Genomic DNA, 25,319 nt, shown 5'->3' on the forward strand with positions numbered 1-25,319 from the left:
CCTGGCGCTGTGGCGTCAAAGACACAGTGACCGTTAGCTGGCACTGACTCCTGTCCTTGGCTCAGAAACAGTGGCCCCCAGCGTGGCCTCTGTTGCACCCAGGGCTTGCAGAGCCAGAGATTTCAGAGGCCTGGTGAGAGGGTGTGACAAAAGTGACAGACACCGGTGTGAGGGGGAACCAGTGGGGATAAGAAGCGTCACCAGCTACCTGGCATGGAAATGTGTGAGGATGAGTGTTGGTGGGAGCAGGGCGTTGGCAGGCGGCATGGTGGGGGGGATGGCCGTGCGGGTGGGAGGGCGGAGGGCCACCAGGAGTAGAGGCAGCTCTGACTCTGCTTCCCCAAGAAGGACTGGTAGGTGGAGCTGAGGATGTTTGGACAAGGAAACTCTTTGAAGCTTTTCCTCTCTCTTCCCTACTTTGGACCCGGCCCCCTCCCCTCCATAAAGCCATTAGCTTCTGGTGCCAGCCCTATCTCTGCTCCATCTCTCTCGGTTCCAGTCGGTGCATTCACAGACCTCCTGCCCTGAGGGACGGGGAGGATTTATGGGGGGTAGAGGTTAGAGGGGGAGGGGGCATCCTTTAAAGGAGGGGAGGTCTGTTAGGGAAGTAGAGTGTGGGGAGCTGTTAGTCCGCTGGGCTAGAGACCGGATCATTTCCGAGCTGGTTCTGCATGACAAAGGGGAAGGAGCAAGTTTCTTCTTTGATCTGCCCTCTGCCGACCCCACACACCTGCCTGTTGATGGCCTCGCCCCAGCTAAGACCTCTCGGAGAAAAACCAAAAGGGGGTGGGGACAGGCTGTGGCCCAGCTTCCCTGGATCCCGCTCAGGCCACCTTCCTCTCTTGGTGGCCCCAAGGCAAAAAATATCTGCCAGGCTGATGACTCAAAGCACCTGCCACCCCCTGCCTGAGAGCCCGGCGCCCCAGAACTGCGTGGTGAGATGGGGGTGGGGCGTTGTGCGCGCGTGTGTTTGCCTGTGTAAGGTTGGAGGTTGTAACGGGCTGTTGGGACAAGACTCACTGGGGCCGAGGGGTCACACACCCTTGATGGAAGCTGAGAGACGAGGTGAGGGTGAGCCGGAGGGGCGTGTTTTTATAGACTTGCTCCAGGATCCAGCAGCAGGATATTCTGTTTTCAAGGGCTCCAGAAAAGGTGTTCACTGGGGATGTAGACGTAGGCGGTAGTTAGAAACAGCTGGAGGCAAAGATGCGGGAGGCTCTCCTGCTACGAGAGAAGGAAGGGATTGTTCTGGAAGAGGAGTCCTCAGCACAGATGTTTGAGGCAAGAGTTGCAGATGAGGAGCTGGAGGTACCCCGGTGCCAGGGAGGGGATGAGCGCCCCCCGGGAAGGCACGCCCGGCCTCCAGAGCTTTAGGAGCCCCAGTTTGCTGTGGGCTTCTACATTTCTCAGAGAAGTTGCCTTGAGAAAGAGAAAAGTCCTCACCTTCTCCCTGTTATTTCTGGTGAACAAGGTTGGGATTTAGAAAACTTGTTTAGAGTAAGAGCGTACGGACTGAGAAGGAAGACCCGTGTTTGGCCTGTGGATCAAGCCAACTCACCAACTGTGTTTTTAGCCCCGCAAGAGAGCCTGGTGGTCAGAGAGATCCACCTGTGGCTGGAGTGCGAGGTAAAGGGAATGGCGACGGGATGGTTCTCCCTTCAGGAAGGGCGGGTGTGCGTTGCAAGAGCCAAAGCTCTTCCTAAATTCTGCATAGAGCATGCTCTGTTCTTGAAACGATTTCATTTCTCTCCTCTAGTTTCTCAGCTCATTGTTTCCTTTGGAATCAGGCCCCGAGTAGGGGCTTCAGTTTGGGGTCAGAGACATCGAGGCATTCTGTGGGGAGAGGATGAGCATGAGGAGATGGAGGCTGGAAAGAGGCTGAGTTTCCTTGCAAGAGCAGAAAGTGATGTTATCCATCCCAGAGCTCGCTCCCTTTTCTCCTGGACCTCCCCGGTCTGTTGCATTTCCACATTGATTCTCCCTCCATTTCTGTTTTCTCAGGGAGCCCAGCTTTGGAAGCCGGCTGTCCCTGGGGCCTTCCCAGGGCACTGGGGAGGGCTGAGGCCGACCATGCCCGGCCTGCTGCTGCTCGCCGCTGCGCTGCTCTCCAGCTGGGCTCAGCTTCCTGCCGAAGCCAGCTCCTGGTGGTGAGTGAGAGGGGCTGAAGTCCTACTCTACAACCTACGCCTCCTTTGGTAATTGAAATGTGGATAAGGTCACCGTGGGACGTGATCATTCCTTTATTCATAGGAATCCTAAGTACCTCTGTTATCCCAGGAAAACTAGGACGGTCCGTTTCCTCTCTCATGCCCCTAGCGGTAAACGTTCCACAGGATAAAGGATCAGTTCATTTGTCTTTTTCTCTGATGCTGTCTGCATTCCCCTTGTCCTGGCTCTTCCTCCATCCCCGTGGGTGGTTAGAAATATCTCTTTTGTTGCTATTAGATGGGTAAGACTATTGTTTTTTGTTTTGTTTTGTTTTGTTTTTGTTTTTGCTGATGGGGCTAAGGAGAGTAGCGTTCCCACTTTATAAGTCTGAAGACCAGATGAGGGATTTGCAGGACCGTGTGTGGTTCTTTTTGTTTCTGAGACTATTGTCATTGCCAAGTCAACATGGAAATGGTAGGCACTCACCACCTGCTCTGTGCCCTGATCACATTTTTACTCAGATGGCAAACATACAGCTTTCTCATCTAACTTAACACTTTATTCTATCTGGTGGATGATGAGCAAAAGGGAGAGCGCCCTTGAACTGTTGAAGGGTGGGTTAGGGGGGTTGTGGGTCAGATACGGAAGAGAAAACATTTAGAATATAGTACGATGTATGTAAACTGGATTTGACTTTAGAGGCATAAGGGGAAGTTCTATTGAAGGGAATTTATTGCTTTCCATCACATATTCTGCACTTGGGCCAAAGGGAACGAGTCACTCCCACTCCGTGATTAAGCCACGTGCTCTCCTGTTGAGGCTCGGTCCCTTCCACCCTCTGCCCAAGTGCACAGCCCGCCCTGTCTGGCGTGTCCTCCTCCTGCCCCGCACCGTTTAAGGACCAGCTTCTCCCCAGCTGTAAGAGCTGTCCCTCTCTGATCGCTCTGGATCTTGAAGCTCAAGTCTGTCTCAGGCAGCTGACATCTCCCATGTCACCTATGTCGGTGCCTCAGTTTCCCCAATTTCCTTTTCCAAGCCCTTAGTGCAGGGCCTTATTCACAGAAAGCACTCAGTAAATGTGTTAAATGAATGACTTGCTGCTGCACACAGGCATGCGCTCACTCCTTTCCCTTTTCTGAATCGCTGCTGTAGGTCATTAGCTATGAACCCGGTGCAGAGACCTGAGATGTTCATCATCGGTGCCCAGCCTCTGTGCAGCCAGCTTCCCGGGCTCTCCCCTGGCCAGAGAAAGCTGTGCCAGTTGTACCAGGAGCACATGGTCTACATAGGGGAGGGAGCCAAGATGGGCATCAAGGAGTGCCAGTACCAGTTCCGGCAGAGGCGATGGAACTGCAGCACGGTGGACGACACGTCTGTCTTTGGGAGGGTCATGCAGATAGGTAAGCGGCCACCAGGCATGGCTTGGCTGAAGGAGCTGTGCTCACCTGGCCTGGGTGCAAGCATGTTCTCTCTGGACGGGGGCAGAGAGAGCCCACCTGAGTGTCCAGGTGGGTTCTCTCAGGGCTTGGAATTGGCCTTCAAGGAGGGAAGGGAGGTGCACAGGCAGCAGAGCCTCAGCTGACGTGTGAGCCGCACAGCGCAGGGCTCAGCTAGCCCTCTGCTTCCTGCCTAACCCTGTCTGGGGCAGCCTGAGCGACTCACCCTGGGAAGGGCCTGGACCCTCTGAGCGGAGTTAGTGAAGGAGGAAACCCGCCCACCGCCCGGGGCCCTTTGTTTCGCTCAGCACCAGGTCCTCCTTGGAGAGCCTTGCCTGGGTGTCTGCAGGCTTTTTGCCTCTTCCACTTGGACCCTGAGAGAGAGAGGAACTTTGGGCCAAATTGGTGATAGTTGTCATTAACCTAACCCAGACCAAGGCCTGGCTTTTTCATTTGAAAGGGGGTGTGTGTGAAAGTGGGGGAAGGGGCCAGACTGAGGACGAAAGAGAGAGGGCCACCTCTTCCCAGATTCCTGTTCTATCCCCTGTCCCACTCCTGGTCTAGGATTCTTTGGCTGCTCTGCTGCTTAGATGGAGGTGTGATCTGGGGTCTAATTGTTTTAGGTCCTTTTGAAATGTAATTCTCTTCTTTCTGGCAAGAAATTGAGAAATCCGGCCCTATTCTACTGGGTCTTATCCCCAGGGCCATAAAAGGAAGGTGTCAGAGCCCTGAAGTCCCTGTCACACATTCCCTCACAACGGCTTCCCCTCAAAAGACGTTCTGGAGTTACCCAAGGCAGCGATTTTCCCCAAGGATGATTTTAGCAGCAGGGGAGTTAAGACTTGAGATCCCGTTCCCCTCTATCGTGGGTACTTGGAAGGTTCCCTCCCTCTCCTGACCTCTTTCCCCTGGCTCGCCTGCCCTGTATTGCGAAGTAAGGATCAGGGGAAAGCACACTTCGAATCTCATTCTTTCTTCCTTCAGTGTCAATCAAGATCTAAAAAAGGAATGCTCATGTGTTCCCATGACAGTCTTACTGGGCAACTTTCCCAGACAAATAGACTTGAGGGTTAAATGGGATTTGATGATAACTTATCAATTCTTCTCAAATATACCTAGTATCTGTCCCTTCTTCCTGGTAAAAGTCTAGGTCAGCAGCACCCTCTGCCCCTGGTTTCCAGTGAGGACACACGGATGGCCCAGGTGTAGAGAGAGGCACCCCCTAGTCACTTTAAGGGAGTAACCTAATGTATGGCCGATGTTGGCTAGATCCTTTCCATGTGTTATTTTGTTTGAGTGAAGGCCAGTGAATGCGGCTTTACTTTAGAAAGAAAAGCGTTGTCAGGAATAGAAACTCCGCTGGGTACAGCTTTGCATGGTAGAAGGACTTGCGAAAGCAGACTCTATTCTGTACCCTATTCTGTTACAAACGGAGCCCTCCTTTTTGTCTCATTTTCACTGTTCCTTTTTGTAGCTTCCCTGCAGGCTTATGCTACCTGGGAAGCTGTCCTCCATTCCTCCCCCTGAGCCCAGATAGCTCCCGGTGAGTCCTCTCACTGCTATCTTCCGTGCGACTTCCAAAAGATTCCTTCCTTCTTGGAAGTGGCTACAAAGGTCCACCACCAAAGAGCAGCTGAGCAGCTCAGAGGGAGCCACTGGTACTTCCCCCAGTCTCCACCCAGAGGAGCATGGAGGCACCCTCCTGGTAGCTGGGACGGGGAGGGCATGATACTGCCCTGCTGTTTCCTGTTGTCCTACTAGAGTAAGGTCTCTCTAGTAGCTCCAGTCGCTGCTGGTTTACTAGCCTTTTTCCTTGAGGTGGTTTGAGTTTCCACTTTGAATTGTTTCACATATGGAGACTCTTCCCCCCGCTGCGCATTGCCGGTCCATTCTGAGGCCCCAGGTTATCTCCTGCCGGCCGAGAGTAGCACTGGCAGCCCGTACGTGCCCAAATGCAGCCCGTGAAGGCAGAGCCCCCTGCACTCAGGACCTAATGGAGTGTCTGGCCCAGAGAGGCAGGAGGACCGCAAGAGGCAGCTAATTCACTCGGGGACGGATCCCAAACCAAGCTGATAGGCAAGGACCATCACAGCACATAATGTCTGCGATATACTCAGCTGTAAGTGCGCTATTTTAAAAGGCAGTTCTGAGAGGGGTGATTCCGTTCTGAAAAACATGTTTGCTAAAGAAAGGAAGAAGAAATCAGACATATGTAGCTTGGAAAAAGAACACATGAAAGGCATATTAGTTGTTTTCAAATACTGAAAGGCTATCATATGGAAAAGGGATTAGATAGTGTATTTCCAGCAGGCAGAAGTTATAGGGAGGCCTATTTCAGCTTAATACGAGAATGTTCTGGTGATTAGAGTCATTAAAAAAAGATGGAATGGGTTGCCTTGAGAACCCAACCCACCTCCCCGAGGAATGTTGTAAAAGGAGTGCTCGCAGTGGATGGAATGTGGCTCTTGGCTGTGGCTTCAGAGAGGCCTTCCTGCCCCAGGATGCCAGGTCAGGGGGCCGAGGCCCCATTTCAGGAAGATTTCTCAGGCAAGACTCCCTCCTCCCCAAGAGCCTCTTAACCAGCTGACTGTCTTGGGAGCTCACACTCATCGTCTGCCTCGCCTAGACCAGATAGACACCCTGGTCTCTGGCGGTGGTTCAGCACTGACCCAAATGTTAAGCCTGACGGCTGAATTATGAGTGCGACTTCTGTACCATCTGGGTTTTTCTTGGGCTGCTCCCAGTCCACAGCGGACCAGAAGCTGACCCCTGGTTAACTCAGAAAAACTGATTTCCCATTGTGGCCTGGCTGCAAACTTTACTCTGTCATGACTAGATAGGTAATCAAAAAGTAGGCTAAGGTGTGAGATCACTCCAGGCCTATTAATGATTGCGGACCGCTTCCCTCGCCACCTGCCGAGACAGAATTGTGGGGCGTCTCTTCTGAGCTCAGTGCTGACTCCCAGTTTCCTGCCAAGAACCACTCCCTTCAATACCTGAGTCCGTAGGAGTATTACTTATTGTTTCTTATAACAGCTTTATTGAAATATAATTCATGTACCATACAACTCACTATTTAGTCGTGTACAGTTTGGTGTATATTCACAAGATCCTGCAACTAGCACTGCTATCTAATTCCAAAAGCCTGTAAAGAAATTGCATATCTATTAGCGGTCGCTCTCCATTCATTCCCCTTCCTCCACAAACCCTAGGTAACCAGTGATGTGTCTTTATGCATTTGCATATTCTGAACATGTTTTTCATGTAAACAGGATCATTTTCTATCAGGTTCAATATAGATACAAAATGCCAAGTTGAAGCACTTAGCATAATAATTTCAAGGTTCATCCATGTTGTAGCATGTATATGTACTTTATTACTTTTTATGGTTGAATAATATCCCATTGTATTGATAACGCCGCCTTTTGTTTACCTAGTCAGCTGCTGATGGACAATGTGAGTTGTTTCTACTTTTTGGCTATTACAAATAATGCCACAAGGAATATTCACATATAAGTTTTTGTGTGGACAAATGTTTTCATTTATCTTGGATATATTTTTAGGAGTGGAATTGCAGGGTCATGTGGTAATTCTGTGTCTGACCTTTTGAGGAGCTGCCAGACTGTTCCCAAAGCAGCTGCACCGTTGAACATTCCTACCAGCAGTACATGAGGGTTCTGGTTTTTCTGTATCCTCCTCAACTTATTAGTAGTTTTCTTTTTGATGATAGGCATACGCATGCATGTAAAGTGGCGTCTCATTTTGATTTTGATTTGCATTTCCCCAGCGGCTTAGTATTATTTTTTATAAACCTTTTTATTGAACTAGAGCATACCTCATGTGAGTTTTGAAGTGGCTCCTCCACAGCAATAGAGGAAATGCTAGAAATGATGTAGATATTTGGAGAGACCCTGCTGAGTGTCCCAGAGATGCGGTTCCCAATGCTGTGGAGTCGAGAGGCAGTGTGGACTCTATGAAAGACAGGAAGACAGCCTGGTTGATTCCGAATGTTGTAACTGTAGTTCACTTCCTACTCCTGGTCTCTGCCACTATCTAGCTAGATAATGGCAGGAATAAAAATACAGATGTGGGGTTCATGGAGTGGTGCAAAATTGACATCTGTGAGGGAGAGATGTTTGAGAAGATAGCGTCCTGTTCTTGGTCCCACATTTCTAGTCAGTCTCATTTTGTTGGTTTCACGTGTTTTCTAGATTCCTTAGTGTCCACTCTCCCCTGCCTTTAGGTCTGCCTCCTAGGAATCGAGCAGTCATGTAAATGTCTCTGGAATGGATGTTAGTCTAAGCCAGGGCTGGAGGGAGTCCCTGTATTTGGTACGTCTTTAGGGCAGAGGAGGCAAATTTCAGCTCGTCATCAAAAGAAGTTTCGAATCACTGGAGCCATGGGAAGTGAAAGGTGCTCCTCCTGACCCTCGTTCCCCTCCTGCGAGTGTTATGGCTGAGGCTACGGCAGCATGCGTCTGGAGGAAGCAGAGGGAAGGAAGGCCTCCACTTGAGAGGAGACCTTCACCACTAGTCTTGCCTTGTCTTGCAGGGAGCCGCGAGACGGCCTTCACCTATGCCGTGAGTGCCGCCGGGGTGGTGAATGCCATCAGCCGGGCCTGCCGAGAGGGTGAGCTCTCCACATGTGGCTGCAGCAGGACAGCCCGGCCCAAGGACCTGCCCCGTGACTGGCTGTGGGGCGGCTGTGGGGACAACGTGGAGTACGGCTACCGGTTTGCTAAGGAGTTTGTGGACGCTCGGGAGCGGGAGAAGAACTTTGCCAAGGGATCGGAGGAGCAGGGCCGGGTGCTCATGAACCTGCAGAACAATGAAGCGGGTCGAAGGGTGAGCTGGCCCCACCCCCACCTCTCCCCACACACCGCAGAAGAACTGGGCTGTCCCTGGGCTGAGCTCTGAGCCGAGACCCGGCCATGGAAGAGGTGGGCCTGCTTAGGGAGATTTTTACCTACAACTGTTGACCTAGATGCCCACATTATTGAACTAATCCCTTTCAAAAGGGTCCATTTCCCAACAGACACATGCACTTGTCATTTTTTTAACCTTATTAATTTCTCTGCAGGTCATCTGTCCCCTATACAGCTTAGTTGCAGGCTTATGATCAGAGTTTCAAACATAAGGAGTGGATTTCATGTCTTGACTACCCATCCTTTGTAATTTGAACAGATACAATGATTGGAAGTTTAGGCGGTTAGAATTAGCCGAGGGTTTATGATTTCTTAAAGGCTCAGGCTGAAGCAGGGCTGATCTAAGAGCTGCTGTTTCACAGTCCAGAAACCCATTCCAAGTGCTCATTTAGGTGTAATGACAAACACACTTGTGTGTTAGGAGTTATAAACATAAGCGGAAGTGTGAAGGACAAACCATTCTTTGAAGGCTCAAGTAGACAGTCTCACTGATCACCTGTAAGGTATGATGACCTCTGAGCCTCATTTTCCACAGAAACTAAACTGGAGCTTTTGAGGTGAGCTTACTTCACTGCATGTGCCGAGCATACCTAGGCGCCAGCGTTAGGTTCCCTTCATGGTGTCCTGGGGAGCACATTCCTGCTCTGCCTGCTCCTTGTTCATGAAGACCCCGCCTCTGGGCACATGCTGCGGACTCCTCTTTCCTTTGCTGCCCTGCGAGGCCTCTGCCCAAGGACAGTGGGAGACTCGCTCAGTATAGCCAGTGGGGGTGGGGCGTGTGGACCTGCGTTCAGGTCTCCCTGTAGGGCGGTCTGAGGTCTGAGTGCTGAGTGGTGGGACACTCTCCTGACAAAGGGTCAGGGGACCACAGACCTCTCTCAGACTGCTTTTTGGGGGTGTTGTTCACATTCAGGTCTGTGCCAAATCAGCTGGATTGGGGGCCCAGGCCATGTACTTCGGTGAGAGCAGAGACAAACTAATTAAAAAAATGAGAGCAGAGTTTTCTTGAGGAGAAATAAATCCAGACATTTAATGTTGGTTCATTGGTGATTTGGTAATGGAATATGAATATATGTCTAAAAATGTGTTTGTATATCAATTTAAAAATAAGTCAGGTTTCATAGGAGTATATAGCAAACAAATGGGATTGGAAATGTGTTTCACATGGATCTTGTGACACTGGCTTGGTAGAGCATGGTACACTTGTGTCAATGTAGCATCACCAATAGTGTGGCATGAAGTAGAAATTAGAATTGGGCACTTGCCCATTGCCTTCATTATCTGTCACCTATCCTGAGGCCAGTTTTTTTTTTTGGCCACATACGGGTATATGGTAGGTGAGATCGATCTGTGATGGTGTGAGAGATAGTGGTCGATGCTCTGAACTATGCGTGTTATGGTATCAACTGGGGCAGAGAGACTAGAACTCTCCTAGGCAACTGTCCACTCTTAGGGCTTCTGTGGGGCTGCCTCAATCTCCTGGACTTCCTTTCTGTTTAGCAGTCCCTTGGGCAGCCTTTGGGTGTTTAACAGCACCTGGAGAGAGAGTGATGAAAAACGTTAAGATCTTCACTTTATCTTCTGAATGCCAAAGTTGTATCCATTTTTCAAGATCCCAGTGTAATACCATCCACTCTTTCAAATCTTTCCCATCCCCCATAGTAGTAGCCTCTGCTCCGAACTGCAGTAGAGCATTTATAATTTTCCTGAGGTATAGCGTATTCTACCTCATCTCAGGCGCTGCAGGTTTCGGAGGACAGGGACCACCATGTATGCTTCTTTGCAGCAATTCTCCCTGCGTTTTACATGGGTGCGTGCATGTGCATATTTAGACGAATATTCCCATATTGCCTCCTAGCCAGAGGTCAAATTCATGGAGGGCTGTTTCCTGTCTCTGAGCTGTTCTGAGCTGTCTCTGGGGCATTGTGACAGATGTGGAGGTGACTAGGCATCATCCTAATCTGGGCCCCATTTCAGTCACAGTCTTGACCCCACTTTGGCAGGCTCCTCAGTTTATTGCCCTTAATTGTTTGTTTGTTTGTACTGGGCCCTTATCTTGGCAGCCCCTTCCTTTCCATCTGCCACATCTGGCATCCGCTGTCACTTACACTCCTTCCCCTGTCTGTCTCCCTGTCTTTGGCTCCTCTCCTCCAGTTCCGCACCTCTTCTGTGGTCCTTCATCTCTCTCCCTTTGCCTCTGTCTGCTCCCTGTTGGGAATTCTTTTTCTTTTTAATTGAATTTTTTGGAGTAACATTGGATAATAAGATTATATAGGTTCCAGGTTTACAACTCTGTAATACATCATCTGTATATCGTACTGTGTGTTCACCACGCCTAGTCCAGTCTCCTTCCATCACCATTTATCCCTCCATACCCTCTTCTACCCCTCCCACCCGCCTTTCTCTCTGGTAGTCAGTCACCACACTGCTGTCTGTGTCTATGAGTTCTCTTCCTCCCTCCCTCCTTCCTTCTATCTTTCCTTTTTGCCCCCTCCCTCCCTCCCTCCCTTCTTTCCCTCCCTTCACTATATTCACCCAGCCCCGCAACCCTCCTCCCTGCTGTCAGTCTGTTCTCTATCTATGAGCCTATTTCTATTTTTTTTGTCAGTTTATTTTGTTCATTAGATTCAACATGTGAGTGAACTCAGATGGTACCTCTCTTTCTCTGACTGGCTTATTTCACCTTGCATTATGTTCTCCAGGTCCATCCATGCTGTCACAAAGGGTAAGATTGCATACATTTTAGAGCTGAGTAGCATTCCATTTTATAAATGTGCCACAGCTTTTTGATCCACTCATTTACTGACGGACACCTGCGCTGCTTCCGTATCTTGGAGATTATGAATAATGCTGCAATGAACATGGGGGTGCATATATTTTTTTGAATTAGTGTTTTGTGTTTCTCTGGTATATTCCTAGAAGTGGAATTGCTGGGTCATAAAGCAGTTCCATTTTTAATTTTTTGAAGTAACTCCATATGCTTTCCACAGTGGCTGCACCAGTCTGCATTCCCACCAACAGTGCACAAGCGTTTTCTTTTCTCTACATCCTGGCCAGCACTTGTTGTTTGTTGATAGCCATTCTGACAAGTGTGAGGTGGTATCTCACTGTGGTTGTAATTTGCATTTTTCTGATAATTAGTGACATTGATAATCTTTTCATACATCTATTGACCATCTGTATGTCCTCTTTGGAGAAGTATCTATTCAGGTCCCTGGCCCATTTTTTTAAATCAGATTGTTTGCTTTTTTTGGTGTTGGGTTTTGTAAGTTCTTTATAAATTCTGGATATTAAGCTCTTATCAGGTGTATCTTTGGTGAATATGTTCTTCCATTATCTTTTCATTTTATTGATGGTCCCATTGTTTTTTCTTTTGTTTCTCTTAGCTGAGGAGATATATCAGAAAAAATATTGCAATGAGAAATGTCCACAATTGTCTTTTCATTTTATTGATGGTCCCATTGTTTTTTCTTCTGTTTCCCTCACCTGAGGAGATATATCAGAAAAAATATTGCGGTGAGAAATGTCCACAATTTTACTGCCTGTTTTTTTCTAGGATTTTTATGGTTTTGAGTATAACATTTGTCTTTAATCCATTTAAGTTTTTCTTGTGTAAGGAGATGGCCTAATTTCATTTTTTTCACCCATATCAGTTTAATTTTCCCAACACTATTAATTAAATAGACTATCTTTACCCCATTGTATGCTTTTGCCTCCTGTGTCAAATATTGACCATATAGGCATGGGTTTATTTCTGGGCTCTCTATTCTGTTCTATTGATCTGTATGTCTGTTTTTATGCTGGGATCATTCTGTTTTGATTACTATGACCCTGTAGTATAGTTTGATACCAGGTAGCATGATTCCTCCAATTTTGTTTTTCCTTCTCAAGATTGCTGTGGCTATTCAGAATCTTTTTTGGTTCCATATAAATTTTTGGATTATTTGTTCTAGTTATGTGAAATACGTCATTGGTATCTTGATAAAAATTGCATTGAATCTATAGATTGCTTTGGGTAGTATGGACATTTTAATGATGTAAATTCTTCCTATCCATGAACATGGTATATGCTCCCACTTATTTGTATCTTCTTCAAGTTCTTTCTTCAATGTCTTATAATTTTCTGAGAACAAGTCTTTTACATTCTTGGTTAAATTTATTCCTAGATATTTTTTGATGCAATTATAAATGGGATTGTTTTCTTAGCTTCCCTTTCTGGTAGTTATTATTGGTGTACATAAATACAACTGATTTCTAGGTATTTATTTTGTATCCTGCTACTTTATTGAATTCCATGATTAGTTCTAGTAGTTTTTTGGTGGAATCTTTAGGATTCTGTATATACTGTATCATGTCATCTGCAAATAATGACAGTTTTACTTCTTTCTTTTCAATTTGGCTGCCTTTTATTTCTTCTTCTCATCTGATTGCTATGGCTAGGACTTCTGGTACTGTGTTGAATAAGAGTGGTGAAAGTGGACATCCTGGCCTGTTCCTAAGCTTAAGGGAAACTCTTAGTTTTCGCCCATTTGTATGATGTTGGCTGAAGATTTCTCATAATGGCATTTATTACGTTAAGCTTTGTTCTCTCTATTCCCACTTTGCTGAGAGTTTTGTTGTTGTTTTTTTTATCATAAATGAGTGCTGGATTTTATCAAATGCTTTTTCTGCATCTATTGATATGATCATAACTTTTTAATCCTCACCTGAAGACATGCTTACTGATTTTAGAGATAGGGGAAGGGAAGGAGATAGAGAGAGGGAGAGAAGCATCAATGTGAGAGAGAAACATTGATCAATTGCCTCTCATGTGCCCCAACTGGGGACCAAATGCACAACCTAGGTATGTGCCCTGACCAGGAACCAAACCAGCAGCCTTTCCATTTGCAGTACGATGCTCCAACCAAGTCACACCAGCCACGGCTGATATACTCATAATTTTATCTCTTCATTTTGTTTATATGGTATATCACATTTGTTGATTTGTGGATATTGTACCAACTTTGCATCCCTAGAATAAATCCCACTTGATTGTGTTGTGTGACCTTTTTAATGTATTGCTAGATTCGGTTTGTTAATATTTTGTTGAAGATTTTAGAATCTATGTTTATCAAGGGTATTGGCCTATAACTTTCTTTCTTTGTAGTGTCTTTATCTGGTTTTAGAGTTAGAATAATGCTGGCCTCATAAAATGAGCTTGGGAATCTTTCCTCCTCTTGAGTTTTTTGAATGGCTTGAGAAAAAGAGGTGTTAGTTCTTTGAATGTTTGGTAAAATTTACCTGTGAAGCCATTCTGTCCAGGACTTTTGTTTGTTAGGAGTTTTTTGATTACTGCTTCAATTTTATTAGTTGTAATCTGTCTATTAGATTTTTTTTTATTCTTCCTGATTGACTTCTGGAAGAATGTATATTTCTAAGAATTTACCCATTTCATCTAGTTTATTTAATTTGTTGACCTATAGTTGTTTGTAATATTTTCTTACAATCCTTTGTATTTCTTTGATGTCAGTTGTTACTTCTCTTTCATTCTTATTTTATTTATTTGGGTCACTGTCTTTTTTTCTTGATGAGTCTGGTTAAAGCATTGTCTATCTTGTTTATCTTTTCAAAGAACCAGGTCTTGGTTTCATTGATCTTTTATATTTTTTTAGATTCCATTTTGTTTATTTCTGCTCTGATCTTTATTATTTCCTTTCTTCTATTAACTTTAGGCTTTGTTTGTTGTTCTTTTTCTAGTTCCTTTAAGTGTAAAGTTAGATTGTTTATTTGCATATATGTTCTTTGGAATAGAGTACTATTCCCTATGCTGCACTTTACATCCTCATGACTATCCTGTAACTACCAATTTGTACTTCTTAATCCCTTCACCTTTTTCAACCATCCCCCCAACACCCCTCCCATCTGGCAACCTTCCAAATGTTCTCTCTGTCATTCTGTTTCTGTTCTTCTTGTTTATTTTGTTTTTTAGATTCAATTGTTGATAGATATGTATTCATCGTCATTTTGTTATTCATATTTTTTATCTTCTCCTAAAGAAGACCCTTTAACATTTCATATAATACTGGTTTGGTGATGATGAACTCCTTTAGCTTTTTCTTGTCTGGAAAACTCTTTATCTGCTCTTCAATTCTAAACAATAGCTTTGCTGGTTAGAGTAATCTTAGTTGAAGGTTACTTGCTTATTATTACTTTGAATATTTCTTGTCAATCCCTTCTAGGCTGCAAAGTTTCTTTTGAGAAGTCAGCTCACAGTTGTGTCGGGACTCCCTTGTAGGTAACTAACTGCTTTTCTCTTGCTGCTTTTAGTATTCTCTTTATCTTTAACCTTTGGCATTTTAATTATGATGTGTCTTGGAATAGGCCTTTTTGAATCCATCTTGTTTGGAACTCTCTGTGCTTCCTGGACTTGTGTGTCTATTTCCTTCAACAAGTTAGGGAAGTTATCTGTCATTTTTTCAAATAGCTTTCCAATTTCTTGTGCTTTCTCTTCTCCTTTTGGCATTTCTATGATGTAAATGTTAGAACACTTGAAGTTGTCCCAGAGGCTCCTTAAACTACCCTCTTTCTTTGGGGAGGGGAGGATTTTTGTCATTTGCTGTTCTGATTGGTTGTTTTTTGCTTATTATGTTCCAAGTCAGTGATTTGATTCTTAGCTTCATCCACTCTACTTTTGTTTCCCTGTAAATCGTTCTTTATTTCAGTTAGTATATCCTTTGTTCCTGACTGGATCTTTTTTATGCTGTTGAGGTCCTTACTAAGTTCCTTGAGCATCCTTATGACCAGTGTTTTGAACTCTGAGAGATTTCTTTTCTCCATTCTGTTTATTTCTTTTTCCGATGTTTTGTTCTGTGTTTTCATTTGGGCCATGTTTCCTTGTCTGCTCATTTTGACAACCTCCCTGTGTTTGTTTCTATGTATAGGTAGAGCTGCTATGTCTCCATTCTATCAGGTTTGATAGAATGGCTTAATGTAGTAGGTATCCTGTAGATCCAGTGGCACAGCCTCCTCTATTACCCAAGCTGGCTACTCAAGGTGCACCCACTGTGTGGGCTCTTAACACTCTCCTCTTGTAGTTGAGCTTTGATTGCTATTGGCACATCCAAGGGCAGTCACCACCTATGCTCTGACCAGAGTCACAGAGCATTAAGTACAAAGTGACCTGCAGGGGGCTGCTACTTGTTTTAGGCTTGGAGGTGCCCTGGAGAGACCAAGCTGTGAACCAAGGCCGGCTGCTACTAGTGCTGAGCTTGGAGCAACTTAGCGAGAGGTACAGGGCTTGCTGAAGCCAAATGCTGCTTGTTTTAGAGAATTTAGGTAAATCTGAAGCTTGGGCCAAGACAAGCCATTCACATGAAAAGCCACTGGAAACAGCTTGGGTGGGCTTCAAAGTCAGGTGGGGCAGGGCCTCAGTGAACCACTAGGGTGGGCACAGGTTGATAGAGTCTCAGATATGGTGCCTGGCTGCTGGCTCTATGGGGTGAGGGCTCAGAAAATGAACAATGGCCTTTTGTCTGGGAGAAAACTGTCCCCCCCCCGCACAGCTGTCGCCCTGATGCCTAACAATTCAGTTCTTTCCTGTATGTCTCTGAAGCTTTTCAATCTTCTGCCCCAGTACTGGAGCTCAGAGGGAGTGAGTCCAAATATGTCTGTGCGTGGGTCCTTTAAGAGGAACTGCCTGGGATTCCAGCAGTTTCTTGTCTTCCACAGCCTAAACACATGCTGGTTTTTACAGCCAGAAGTTATGGGTTTACCTTCCTTGCGCTGGAACCCTGGGCTGGCGGGCCTAGTGTGTGGCTGGGATTCCTCACTCCTGAAATATCCCTCCTGATTTTTGTTTGCTACATGTGGGTGTGGGACCAGCCCATTCTGCATCTCCACTCCTCCTACTAGTCTCGATGTGGTTTCTTCTTTAATTCTGTAGTTGTAGAATATCCATTCAGCTCGATTTCTGACAGTTCTGAATGATGGTTGTTCTATAGTTTAGTTGTAATTTTGTTTTTATTTTTTTAATCTATTTTATTGATTATGCTATTACAGCTGTCCTATTTTTTTCTCTCTGTTATCCCTTTCCGCCCTGCACTCCTCATCCCACCAGCACTCCCCTGCTCTTTAGTTCATGTCCATGGGTTGCACATATAAGTTCTTTGACTTCTCCGTTGCCTATACTATATTCTTAATCTCCCCTGTCTATGTTATACCTACTATTTATGCTTCTTATTCCCTGTACCTTTTCCCCCATTCTCCCTCCTTTCCCTCCCCTCTGATCTCCATTTCTGTAATTCTGTTCCTGCTCTAGTTGTTTGCTTAGTTTGTTTATGTTTTGGGGTTTTTTTAGGTTCAGTTGTTGATAATTGTGATTTTGTTGTCTTTTTACTGTTCATAGTTTTTTATCTTTTTCCTAGATAAGTCCCTTTAACATTTCATATAATAAGGGCTTGGTGATGATGAATTCCTTTAACGTGACCTTATCTGGGAAGCACTTTACCTGCCCTTCCCCTCTAAATGATAGCTTTGCTGGATAGAGGAATCTTGGGTGTAGGTCCTTGCCTTTCATGACTTTGAATACTCCTTTCCAGCCCCTTTTGCCTGCAAGGTTTCTTTTGAGAAATCATGTGATAGTCTTATCTCCTTTGTAGGTAACTGTCTCCTTTTCTCTTGCTGCTTTTTAGATTCCTTATCTTTACTCTTGGGTAATGTAATTATGATGTGCCTTGGTGTGTGCTTCCTTGGGTCCAACTTCTTTGGGACTCTCTGAGCTTCCTGGATCTCCTGAAAGTCTATTTCCTTGGCCAGATTGGGGACGTTCTCCATTACTTTTTCAAATAAGTTTTCAATGTCTTGCTCTTCCTCTTCTCCTTCCGGCACCCCTATGATTTGGATGTTGGGATGTTTAAAGTTGTCTTGGATGTTCCTATCTTCCTTTTTTTGAATTCTTGTTTCTTTATTCTGTTCTGGTTGAATGTTTATCTCTTCCTTCTGCTCCAAATCATTGATTTGAGTCCCGTTTTCTTTCTCTTTCATGTTGGTTCCCAGTATATTTTCCTTTACTTCACTTTGCATAGCCTTCACTTTTTCCTCCATTTTGTGACCATACTCAACCAATTCAGTGAGTGTCCTGATTACCAGTGTTTTGAACTGTGCATCTGATACATTGGCTAACTCTTCATCACTTAGTTCTATTCTTGGAGCTTTGATCTGTTCTTTCATTTGGGCTGTATTTCTTTGTCTTGGTGTGCCTGTTACATTGGGGTGTGGAGCCTTAGGTATTCGCCAGGGCAGGGCAACCCAGGTCATTGTGTTGTGATGCTGTATATAGGGGAGGGGTCTGAGAGGAAACAATGCCACACACTTGGCTCTCTGCCAGCTTTCAGTCACTTCTCCACTCTACCCACAAGCAAATTGTGTCCTTCTAGTGCTGATTCCTGGGTAGGTGGGTTTGTGTACATTCTAGGACCCTGTGAGTCTCTCCAACAAACTCTCCTGTGAGGCTGGGAGTTTCTCCTGCTACCGCATCCCCCACAGGTTTTTACCTCCAGAGGTTTTGAGATTTTCTTTTCCTGTACTTGAACCGTGGACTGCACTTGTCTGTCTCGTTCTTCAGCTGTTTCTCCTGGTTTATCCACACACAAATGTTGGACTGCTGGTCTGCCAGCCACTTCGTGTGCCTGGTCCTCCAGCCGCTGCCTCACTAAATGTCCTCTACTCCCCAGCTGTCCGTCTCTGCCCCTCCTACCAGTCTGGATGAATGTTTCTTCTTTAACTCCTCAGTTGTCAGACTTCCATACAGTTCAATTTTATGGCAGTTCTGATTGTTTTTCTTTTTAAATTTGTTGTTGTCTTTCTTTTGGTTGTGTGAGGAGGCAAAGTGTATCTACATATGCCTCCATCTTGGCCAGAAGTTTTTGTTGTAATTTCCATATGGTTTTGTGAAGAGTTAAGCTGTGTTTACCTTTGCCACCATTATGACCCTATAACATTTTTTATAATACTGATTTTGTGGCAACAAAATCCTTTAGCTTTTTCTTGTCTGGGGAGCTCTTTATTTCTCCGTCAATTTTAAATGATAGCCTTGCTGGGTAAAGCAGTGTTAGTTGTAGGTCCTGCTTTTCATCACTTTGAATATTTCATTCCAGTCCTTTCCAGCCTGAAATGTTTCTGTTGAGAAATAGCTCATTATAGGAGCTCCCTTGTATGTAACTGTCTTTCTTTTGCTGCTTTTAAGATCCTTTCTTTGTCTTTAACATTTGCATTTTTAATTTTGATGTGTTGTGGTATGGGCCTTTTTGGGTTTATCTTGTTTGGGACCTGTGAACTTCCTGGACTTGTATGTCTTTCTCCTTCTCCATGTCAAGGGAGTTTTCTGTCATTTTTTTTTTTCTTTAAATGCATTCTCAGTCCTTAGCTCTCTCTCTTCTAGTTCTGGTACATCAGTGATGCAGATGTTGTTACACTTTGTGTTGTCCCAAAGGTCCCTTAAACTATCCTCAGTTTTTAATTTTTTTTTCTTTTTGCAGTTCTGATTGTGTGTTTTCTGCTACCTAGTCCAAAAATCTGATCAATCCTCTGCTTCATCCAACCTACTCTTTATTCCTTTAGTGTATTCTTCATTTCAGATACTGTAGTCTTCATTTCTGACTGGTTCTTTTTCATGGTTTCTATGTCCTTTTTCATGCTTTTGTAGTTCTCACTAAGTACCTTCAGCATCCTTATAACCATTTTTTTAACTGTGTATATGATGAATTGCTTGCCTCCATTTCATTTAGTTCTTTTTCTTCTCCTGTTTTTTTTTTTTTTTCCCCCTTAGATTTCTCCTGTTCTTTCATTTGGGGTATGTTTTTTGATCTCCCAAGTTTGGTTGCCTCTTGTATTTGTTTCTCTGTATTAGGTAGATCTATTATGATTTCTATTCTTGGTAGAGTTACCTTATGTAGTAGGTGTCCTGTGGGACCCAGTGGTGCAGTCTACTTGATCACCTGAGCTGGATACTCCAAGAATGACCCTTGTGTGGATTAGGTGGGCCCTCCTATTGTAATTGGGTTTTGACTGCTATTGACCCATTTGTGCATGGGTTATACCCTCAGGCTAGCTGGCTATAAGTATCAACCCAGACCATATTGTATGAGCTGCTGTGCAGGTGCTTAACATCTGGGGCCTGCCTAGATCTCCCTTTGGATGTGCCACTTGTGAATCTTATTGTATACTGCTCTTAGATTGTCTGAAGCTGGCCACTGGGAATATTGGTTCTGGGGCCTGTTGGGAGGGACTCTGGTGTAACCTATATCACATACTGCCTGTGGCTGGCTCTGGGCATCCGGCTTGGAGTCCTACACAGCAGTCCAGTTTGTCGCTGCCTCTGCTGGGTCTGCATGTGTGCAGTAAGGACCAAGCTGCTCACCAAGTCTGGTTTTTACCAGCACTGGGCCCAGGGGAAGGCCATGATAAGTTCCAAGGCACCCTGAGCTCCACCTCCACCTGCCCCTGTCTGCCAGCTGCCTGTTTGGCTCAGTCACCAAAAAAGCCTCTGGTGGTACTCAAGTTGCACAAGGTAGTTTCTAAGTGAGTCACCAGGTAGGAGGCGAGTGTGTTCACCAGATTGATACAGGTTCAAACTCAGTGCCAATGCTAGGTCTGAGGCCACTGAGCCAATGTCTCCAGGTATACTAAGTTAAGCTGCTACCTTCTAGGTGCTTGCACACCTTTGTGGTTGGTTAGGGTTTTAAGGAGTCATCAGGGTGAGGCTAGCAGAGTTTGTCAGACCCAAACAGACCAAGATTTGACTATGTGAAGGGAGGGCTCTGCACCAGTCAGGTGTACAAGGGAAAACAGCCGCCAGCCTAGAACCCCACAACTCAGTCTGTCCCAGATCCTGCCAGGAGTCCAGTCTCAGCTGGGCATGGTTGCTGAGAGTTGGGAAGGTGGGGTTAGGGGAGCTCTGGTTGGGGGGATGCTGGTAAGACTTGGGAAAATGTAACAGGATTGGCCCCTGTCCCAGAGATGCACAACTCAGTCAGTTCCAGATTGTGCTCAGATCTTGGCAGGGTGGAACTGGCAGCAGCTGGGAGATTTGGGCCACTGGGAGCCTGGAGAGAGGGGCAATCAGATATTCGTGAGGAAGAAGCACTGGTCAGTTCATGAGAAAATGGTGGGAATGGTCCCTACTTCAAAGCCACCAACTTAGTCACTTATACCCTCTGAGTCTGCCCAGACCTCTACATCCCAGCCCTGGCTACTGACTCCTCAGCATGGTGCAAGCTCCACAGGATGCAGTGAGAGGGAGTCCATATGGTGGAGCTATTGCTTTCCTCCAAGCTCATTCTACAGGAAGAGGAGTGCGCCACACAAGAAAGATAGTGACTACAGTGTGAGTGAGGGACTCAGCATAGGAATTCTGGTAGCTGTCCCTTCAGCTCTCTCCCCAGAACCACAAACCCCAGTATCTCCTCACAGGACTGTAGACTGCTCTGAACTCCCTCTACCAGAGCCCAGGGTGAGTGGCTGCAAATGAGATTTTGTGTGTTGGCCCTTTCAAAATGTACCTGTGTCTCTAGTAGGCTCCTGTCTCTTCCTGGCAGACAGATTTTTACAGCCACATGTTATGTGGGTGCCTCTTCCCAGCTCTGGTGCTCTGGGCTGGAGAGCTCAGCTTGGAGCTGCGACCCCACACTTCTCAGGTGGAACCCCCACAGCTGAGATATCCTCCCAGAAACTCAGCTGCCACTTACAAGAGCGAGGCCAGCCCTTTGTGTGTCTCCATCCTTCCTACCAGTTTCCCTGTGACTTCTTCTGTCAATCCTTGGTTATAAGACCCCTCTTCAGCTAGTCTTCAGTTGGTTATTCAGTTTGCTTGCTCTATATTTTAATTGTAATTCCAGTTTGATCCCAGGAGGAGGTGAGTGTACATCCACCTATTCCACCACCATCTTGGATCCCCTGGGTTGGGAATTCTTGTCCCTCTGTTTTTTACACTGTTCCCAAGGAACAGGCCTCAGCCATCAGTCATTTCTGAGGCTAGAGATATTCACCTGTCACCTCCTCACACCTACACAAAAAGTTCCACAGAAAAAACTAAATGGTAGCAGGGATGGAAAATTCCCTGACCAGGTATTTTACGAACAGATTTTTTTTTTAACTGAATATCTAGGATTTGACATCTTGACCACAGTGTAAATCTTGAATGTATTTTACAAGAAATTTCTCTTGGCCTTTAAGAGTCTCTAGTAACTCAATTTTAGATATGGACAGCAAGGGCAGTGGATTGATACTACCTGGTCACTCAAAGGCTTCCAAGCATTTTCCAGTTAAAAACGGCCTAATCTGCCCTAGTCAGTTGGTTGAGCATGGTTCTGCAAAGTGAAATGTCACCAGTCAATTCCCAGTCAGGGCGCATGCCTGGGTTGTGGGTTTAGTCCTGAGCTGGGCACATGCAAGAGGCAACCAATCAATGTTTCTCTCACATCGATGTTCTCTCCCTTTTTCTACCTCCCTTCCCCTCTCTTTAAAAATAAATAAATAAAATCTTTTTTTTTTTTTTTAAGATGCCTAATCCTGTGACATTCCTGTCAGTTACCAAGCTAAATCACACCGTTAGGTAGAAGTGAAGAGGACTTAGAGAGGGCTTTGCCAGGGGCAAGATGTAGAATTTAAAACATTTTTAAAAACATTGTACTGCTTTTTCAGTTATCAGAAAGGGCCAAAAATTATTTTTTTAAAAAGTATATTTTATTTATTATGCTATTACAGTTGTCCCATTTTTTTCTCCCCTTTATTCCCCTCTGCCCTGCATCCCCCTACCAGCATTCCCCCCGACCCTTAGTTCATGTCCGTGGGTCGTACATATAAGTTCTTTGGCTTCTCCATTTCCTATACTATCCTTAACCTCCCCCTGTTTATTTTGTACCTACCATTTATGCTTCTTATTCCCTGTACCTTTCCCCCCATTCTCTCCCCTCCCCCTCCCCCTCCCCACTGATAATCTTCCATGTGATCTCCATTTCTGTGATTTTGTTCCTGTTTTAGTTGTTTGTTTAGTTTGTCATTGTTTCTAGGTTCAGTTGTTGATAGTTGTGGGTTTGTTGTCATTTTACTGTTCATACTTCTGATCTTCTTTTTCTTAGATAAGTCAGAAAGGGCCAAAAATTGGGATATCCCCCTCCCCCTTCTCCTACAGGAGAAACATATATTATCAATAGTGAAATATTTTAAAATACAAGTACTATGTTTCTACAATGTCTTCCTTCCTAGAGGAAGGATGTAATGAATGTCTAAATAGGATCATTGACACTGTTCCTCTTGGATTTGTTTTACTAAAATTTATTTCCTGCCCTGGCTGGTGTGGCTCAGTTGACTGAGTACCAGCCTGTAAACCTAAAGGTTGCCAGTTTGATTCCCAGTCAGGGCGCATGCCTGGGTTGCGGGCCAGGTCCCCAGTTGGGGGTGTGCAAGAGGCAACCAATTGACGCACCTCTTACACATTGATGTTTCTCTCCCCCTTTTACTCCCTCCCTTACCCTCTCTATAAAAATAAATAAAATCTTAAAAAAAAAAAAAAAAGAATAGATCACAAGCGGTTTACAAAGTGCTTTCCAATGAAAGCATACTGATGCATCATGTCAAATCACTCCAGTAGCAGGCCCAGGGTGCAGATGGCAGGGTAAAAGTGCAAGCCCATCACAGAACAACTCCCTATGCTACAGTTACTGTTGCCAATTGAGCAGGGACTCATTTCTCAAGGGTTTTTCTCATATTTCTTTTTAAGATGCCCCAGATTGTGTCTTTATTCAGCACTATGCAGATATCACTGCAGGTACATCATCATATTACTATTGTGCACTCTTTCTCATCTTTTTTCTGATATGGAATTATTCCCACTATTTCATAATGGAAAACATATTGAAGTTCCAGAGAGCCTCAGTGACCTGTTAGATTTTGATTTGGATAACCCAACTTCAAATCCACTCTACATTGTTTGTGGTTCAGTGGCTTCCAGGGTAGATTCGATTTCTTTTTTTTTTTTTTTCACATAAAAATTCTTAGTTTATTAATCCTCTCATGAAAAATCTGCATTATCACCACAGATAAGTCACTGAAGAATCCTTACTCCTTCTTTTTGCCAGCACCAACATTGGCCTTTGCAGTCCCCCTGACTTTCTTCATTCTGTTCTTGCGTTCCGTTCTCCGTTTTCTTGAGGTCTTCTTCTTCTCATATAGGCCATGCATTGCGAGTCTGTGCTTGGGTTCATTTTTCTTTGCATAATCCAAGGAATCATAAATCATGCCAAAGCCAGTTGTCTTGCCACCACCAAAATGGGTTCTGAATCCAAATACAAAGATGACATCTGGTGTGGTCTTATACATTTTGGCTAGTTTTTCCCGAATTTCTGTCTTGGGTATTGTTGCCTTGCCAGGGTAAAGAACATCAATGACCATTTGTTTCCGTTGAAGTAGTCTGTTGGTCATGAACTTCCTGGTCCGGATAGTCACTGTGTCATTCATGATGGCTACCGATCTTCAAGCAGCAAGGGAAGCTAGATTCGATTTCTAATGCATTGCCCCTATAGGCAGACCCAGCACCTTGCTGTTCTCCTGCACGGGCCATGCTCCTTTCCCTCCACTGCCACCTCCTCTCCCAGGGGAGTCAGAGACGATGTGGCCTATGGTGAGGCTCCTGATGACTCTGTAGCATTAATGACCATTGGATTCTTTATTATTCTTATTTTTAAATATTTATTTATTTACTTAAGTTAAATGACCATTAAATTCTTCGGGCATGTGGAAGGGTTGGGAGAGCTTTGGCTAGCCAGTGCCCTTCCAGCAGTTTCTGTTACAGGATTATAACTTGACTGGATTCTGTTTTCTGCCTGGTGCTCCACATCATATGAAAGCTGGATGCATTTTGTTAGTTTTTATTTGGGGTTTTGTTTTTTTTTTTTGATCAAGATAGAAATTTATTGTGACAAATTTCAAGCAATAAGAAGTGAGTAAAATAGGACATGCAAGCACCCTGTGTCACCCTCATGGTGAGTCAGACTACTGGATGCCTTGCCAGCGTGTGTCTTCCTAGGGCTCCCCTGTTTGCTGTGAGTCTGAGCAACTGCAAATCCTGGAAAGATCTTTGTTTTAATTGAAAAACTCCTCCTCCTCCCTGATCATCCCTCTTCTATACTTGGCTTGTGGTCCTCTAGCCACCGTCTTGACATATTCCATCAGGGGCTCTCCTTCTTATTTCCTTCTTTCTCCTCCCCCAGGCTGTGTATAAGATGGCAGATGTAGCCTGCAAATGCCACGGCGTCTCTGGGTCCTGCAGCCTCAAGACCTGCTGGCTCCAGCTGGCTGAGTTCCGCAAGGTAGGGGACCAGCTGAAGGAGAAGTATGACAGCGCCGCCGCCATGCGCATCACCCGCAAGGGCAAGCTGGAGCTGGTCAACAGCCGCTTCAACCAGCCCACCCCCGAGGACCTGGTGTACGTGGACCCCAGCCCTGACTACTGCCTGCGCAACGAGACCACAGGCTCCCTGGGCACCCAGGGCCGCCTCTGCAACAAGACCTCGGAGGGCATGGATGGCTGCGAGCTCATGTGCTGCGGCCGTGGCTATGACCAGTTCAAGAGCGTCCAGGTGGAGCGCTGCCACTGCAAGTTCCACTGGTGCTGCTTCGTCAAGTGCAGGAAGTGCACGGAGGTTGTCGACCAGCACGTCTGCAAATAGCCGGGGCCATGCCCCTGGCTTCCTCTCCACTCTGCCTCACAGAAGATTATATTATATAAATCTATATAAATATATTTTATATTTGTATAAATGAATAGATGGATGATA

At 45.4% G+C, this 25,319-nt stretch overlaps 2 protein-coding genes across 2 annotated transcripts; one reads left to right on the plus strand and one right to left on the minus strand.

Moving 5' to 3' along the window:
- Nucleotides 1-2,055: 2,055 nt before the first annotated feature.
- WNT5B (Wnt family member 5B) lies at nt 2,056-25,319 on the plus strand. The gene is made up of 4 exons (XM_054577071.1): nt 2,056-2,147; nt 3,301-3,548; nt 8,136-8,428; nt 24,753-25,319. The coding sequence occupies exons 1-4, from the start codon at nt 2,071-2,073 to the stop codon at nt 25,209-25,211; spliced, it is 1,077 nt and encodes a 358-aa protein (XP_054433046.1). The 5' UTR covers nt 2,056-2,070; the 3' UTR covers nt 25,212-25,319.
- LOC129073425 (40S ribosomal protein S24-like) lies at nt 23,506-24,062 on the minus strand. The gene has a single exon (XM_054577072.1). The coding sequence runs from the start codon at nt 23,998-24,000 to the stop codon at nt 23,602-23,604; it is 399 nt and encodes a 132-aa protein (XP_054433047.1). The 5' UTR covers nt 24,001-24,062; the 3' UTR covers nt 23,506-23,601.

Source organism: Pteronotus mesoamericanus, unplaced genomic scaffold (assembly GCF_021234165.1).
Source record: "Pteronotus mesoamericanus isolate MK-2021 breed Mesoamerican mustached bat unplaced genomic scaffold, CSHL_Meso_final contig_41, whole genome shotgun sequence".
Taxonomy (NCBI): Eukaryota; Metazoa; Chordata; class Mammalia; order Chiroptera; family Mormoopidae; genus Pteronotus; species Pteronotus mesoamericanus.

Excerpts from the sequence above, each read along its gene's own strand:
- LOC129073425 (XM_054577072.1), bottom strand. The coding sequence starts at position 24,000 with ATGAATGACACAGTGACTATCCGGACCAGGAAGTTCATGACCAACAGA.
- WNT5B (XM_054577071.1), top strand. The coding sequence starts at position 2,071 with ATGCCCGGCCTGCTGCTGCTCGCCGCTGCGCTGCTCTCCAGCTGGGCT. Across the intron at positions 2,148-3,300 it reads GCCGAAGCCAGCTCCTGGTG|GTCATTAGCTATGAACCCGG; the intron begins GTGAGTGAGAGG and ends TCGCTGCTGTAG. Across the intron at positions 3,549-8,135 it reads TGGGAGGGTCATGCAGATAG|GGAGCCGCGAGACGGCCTTC; the intron begins GTAAGCGGCCAC and ends CTTGTCTTGCAG.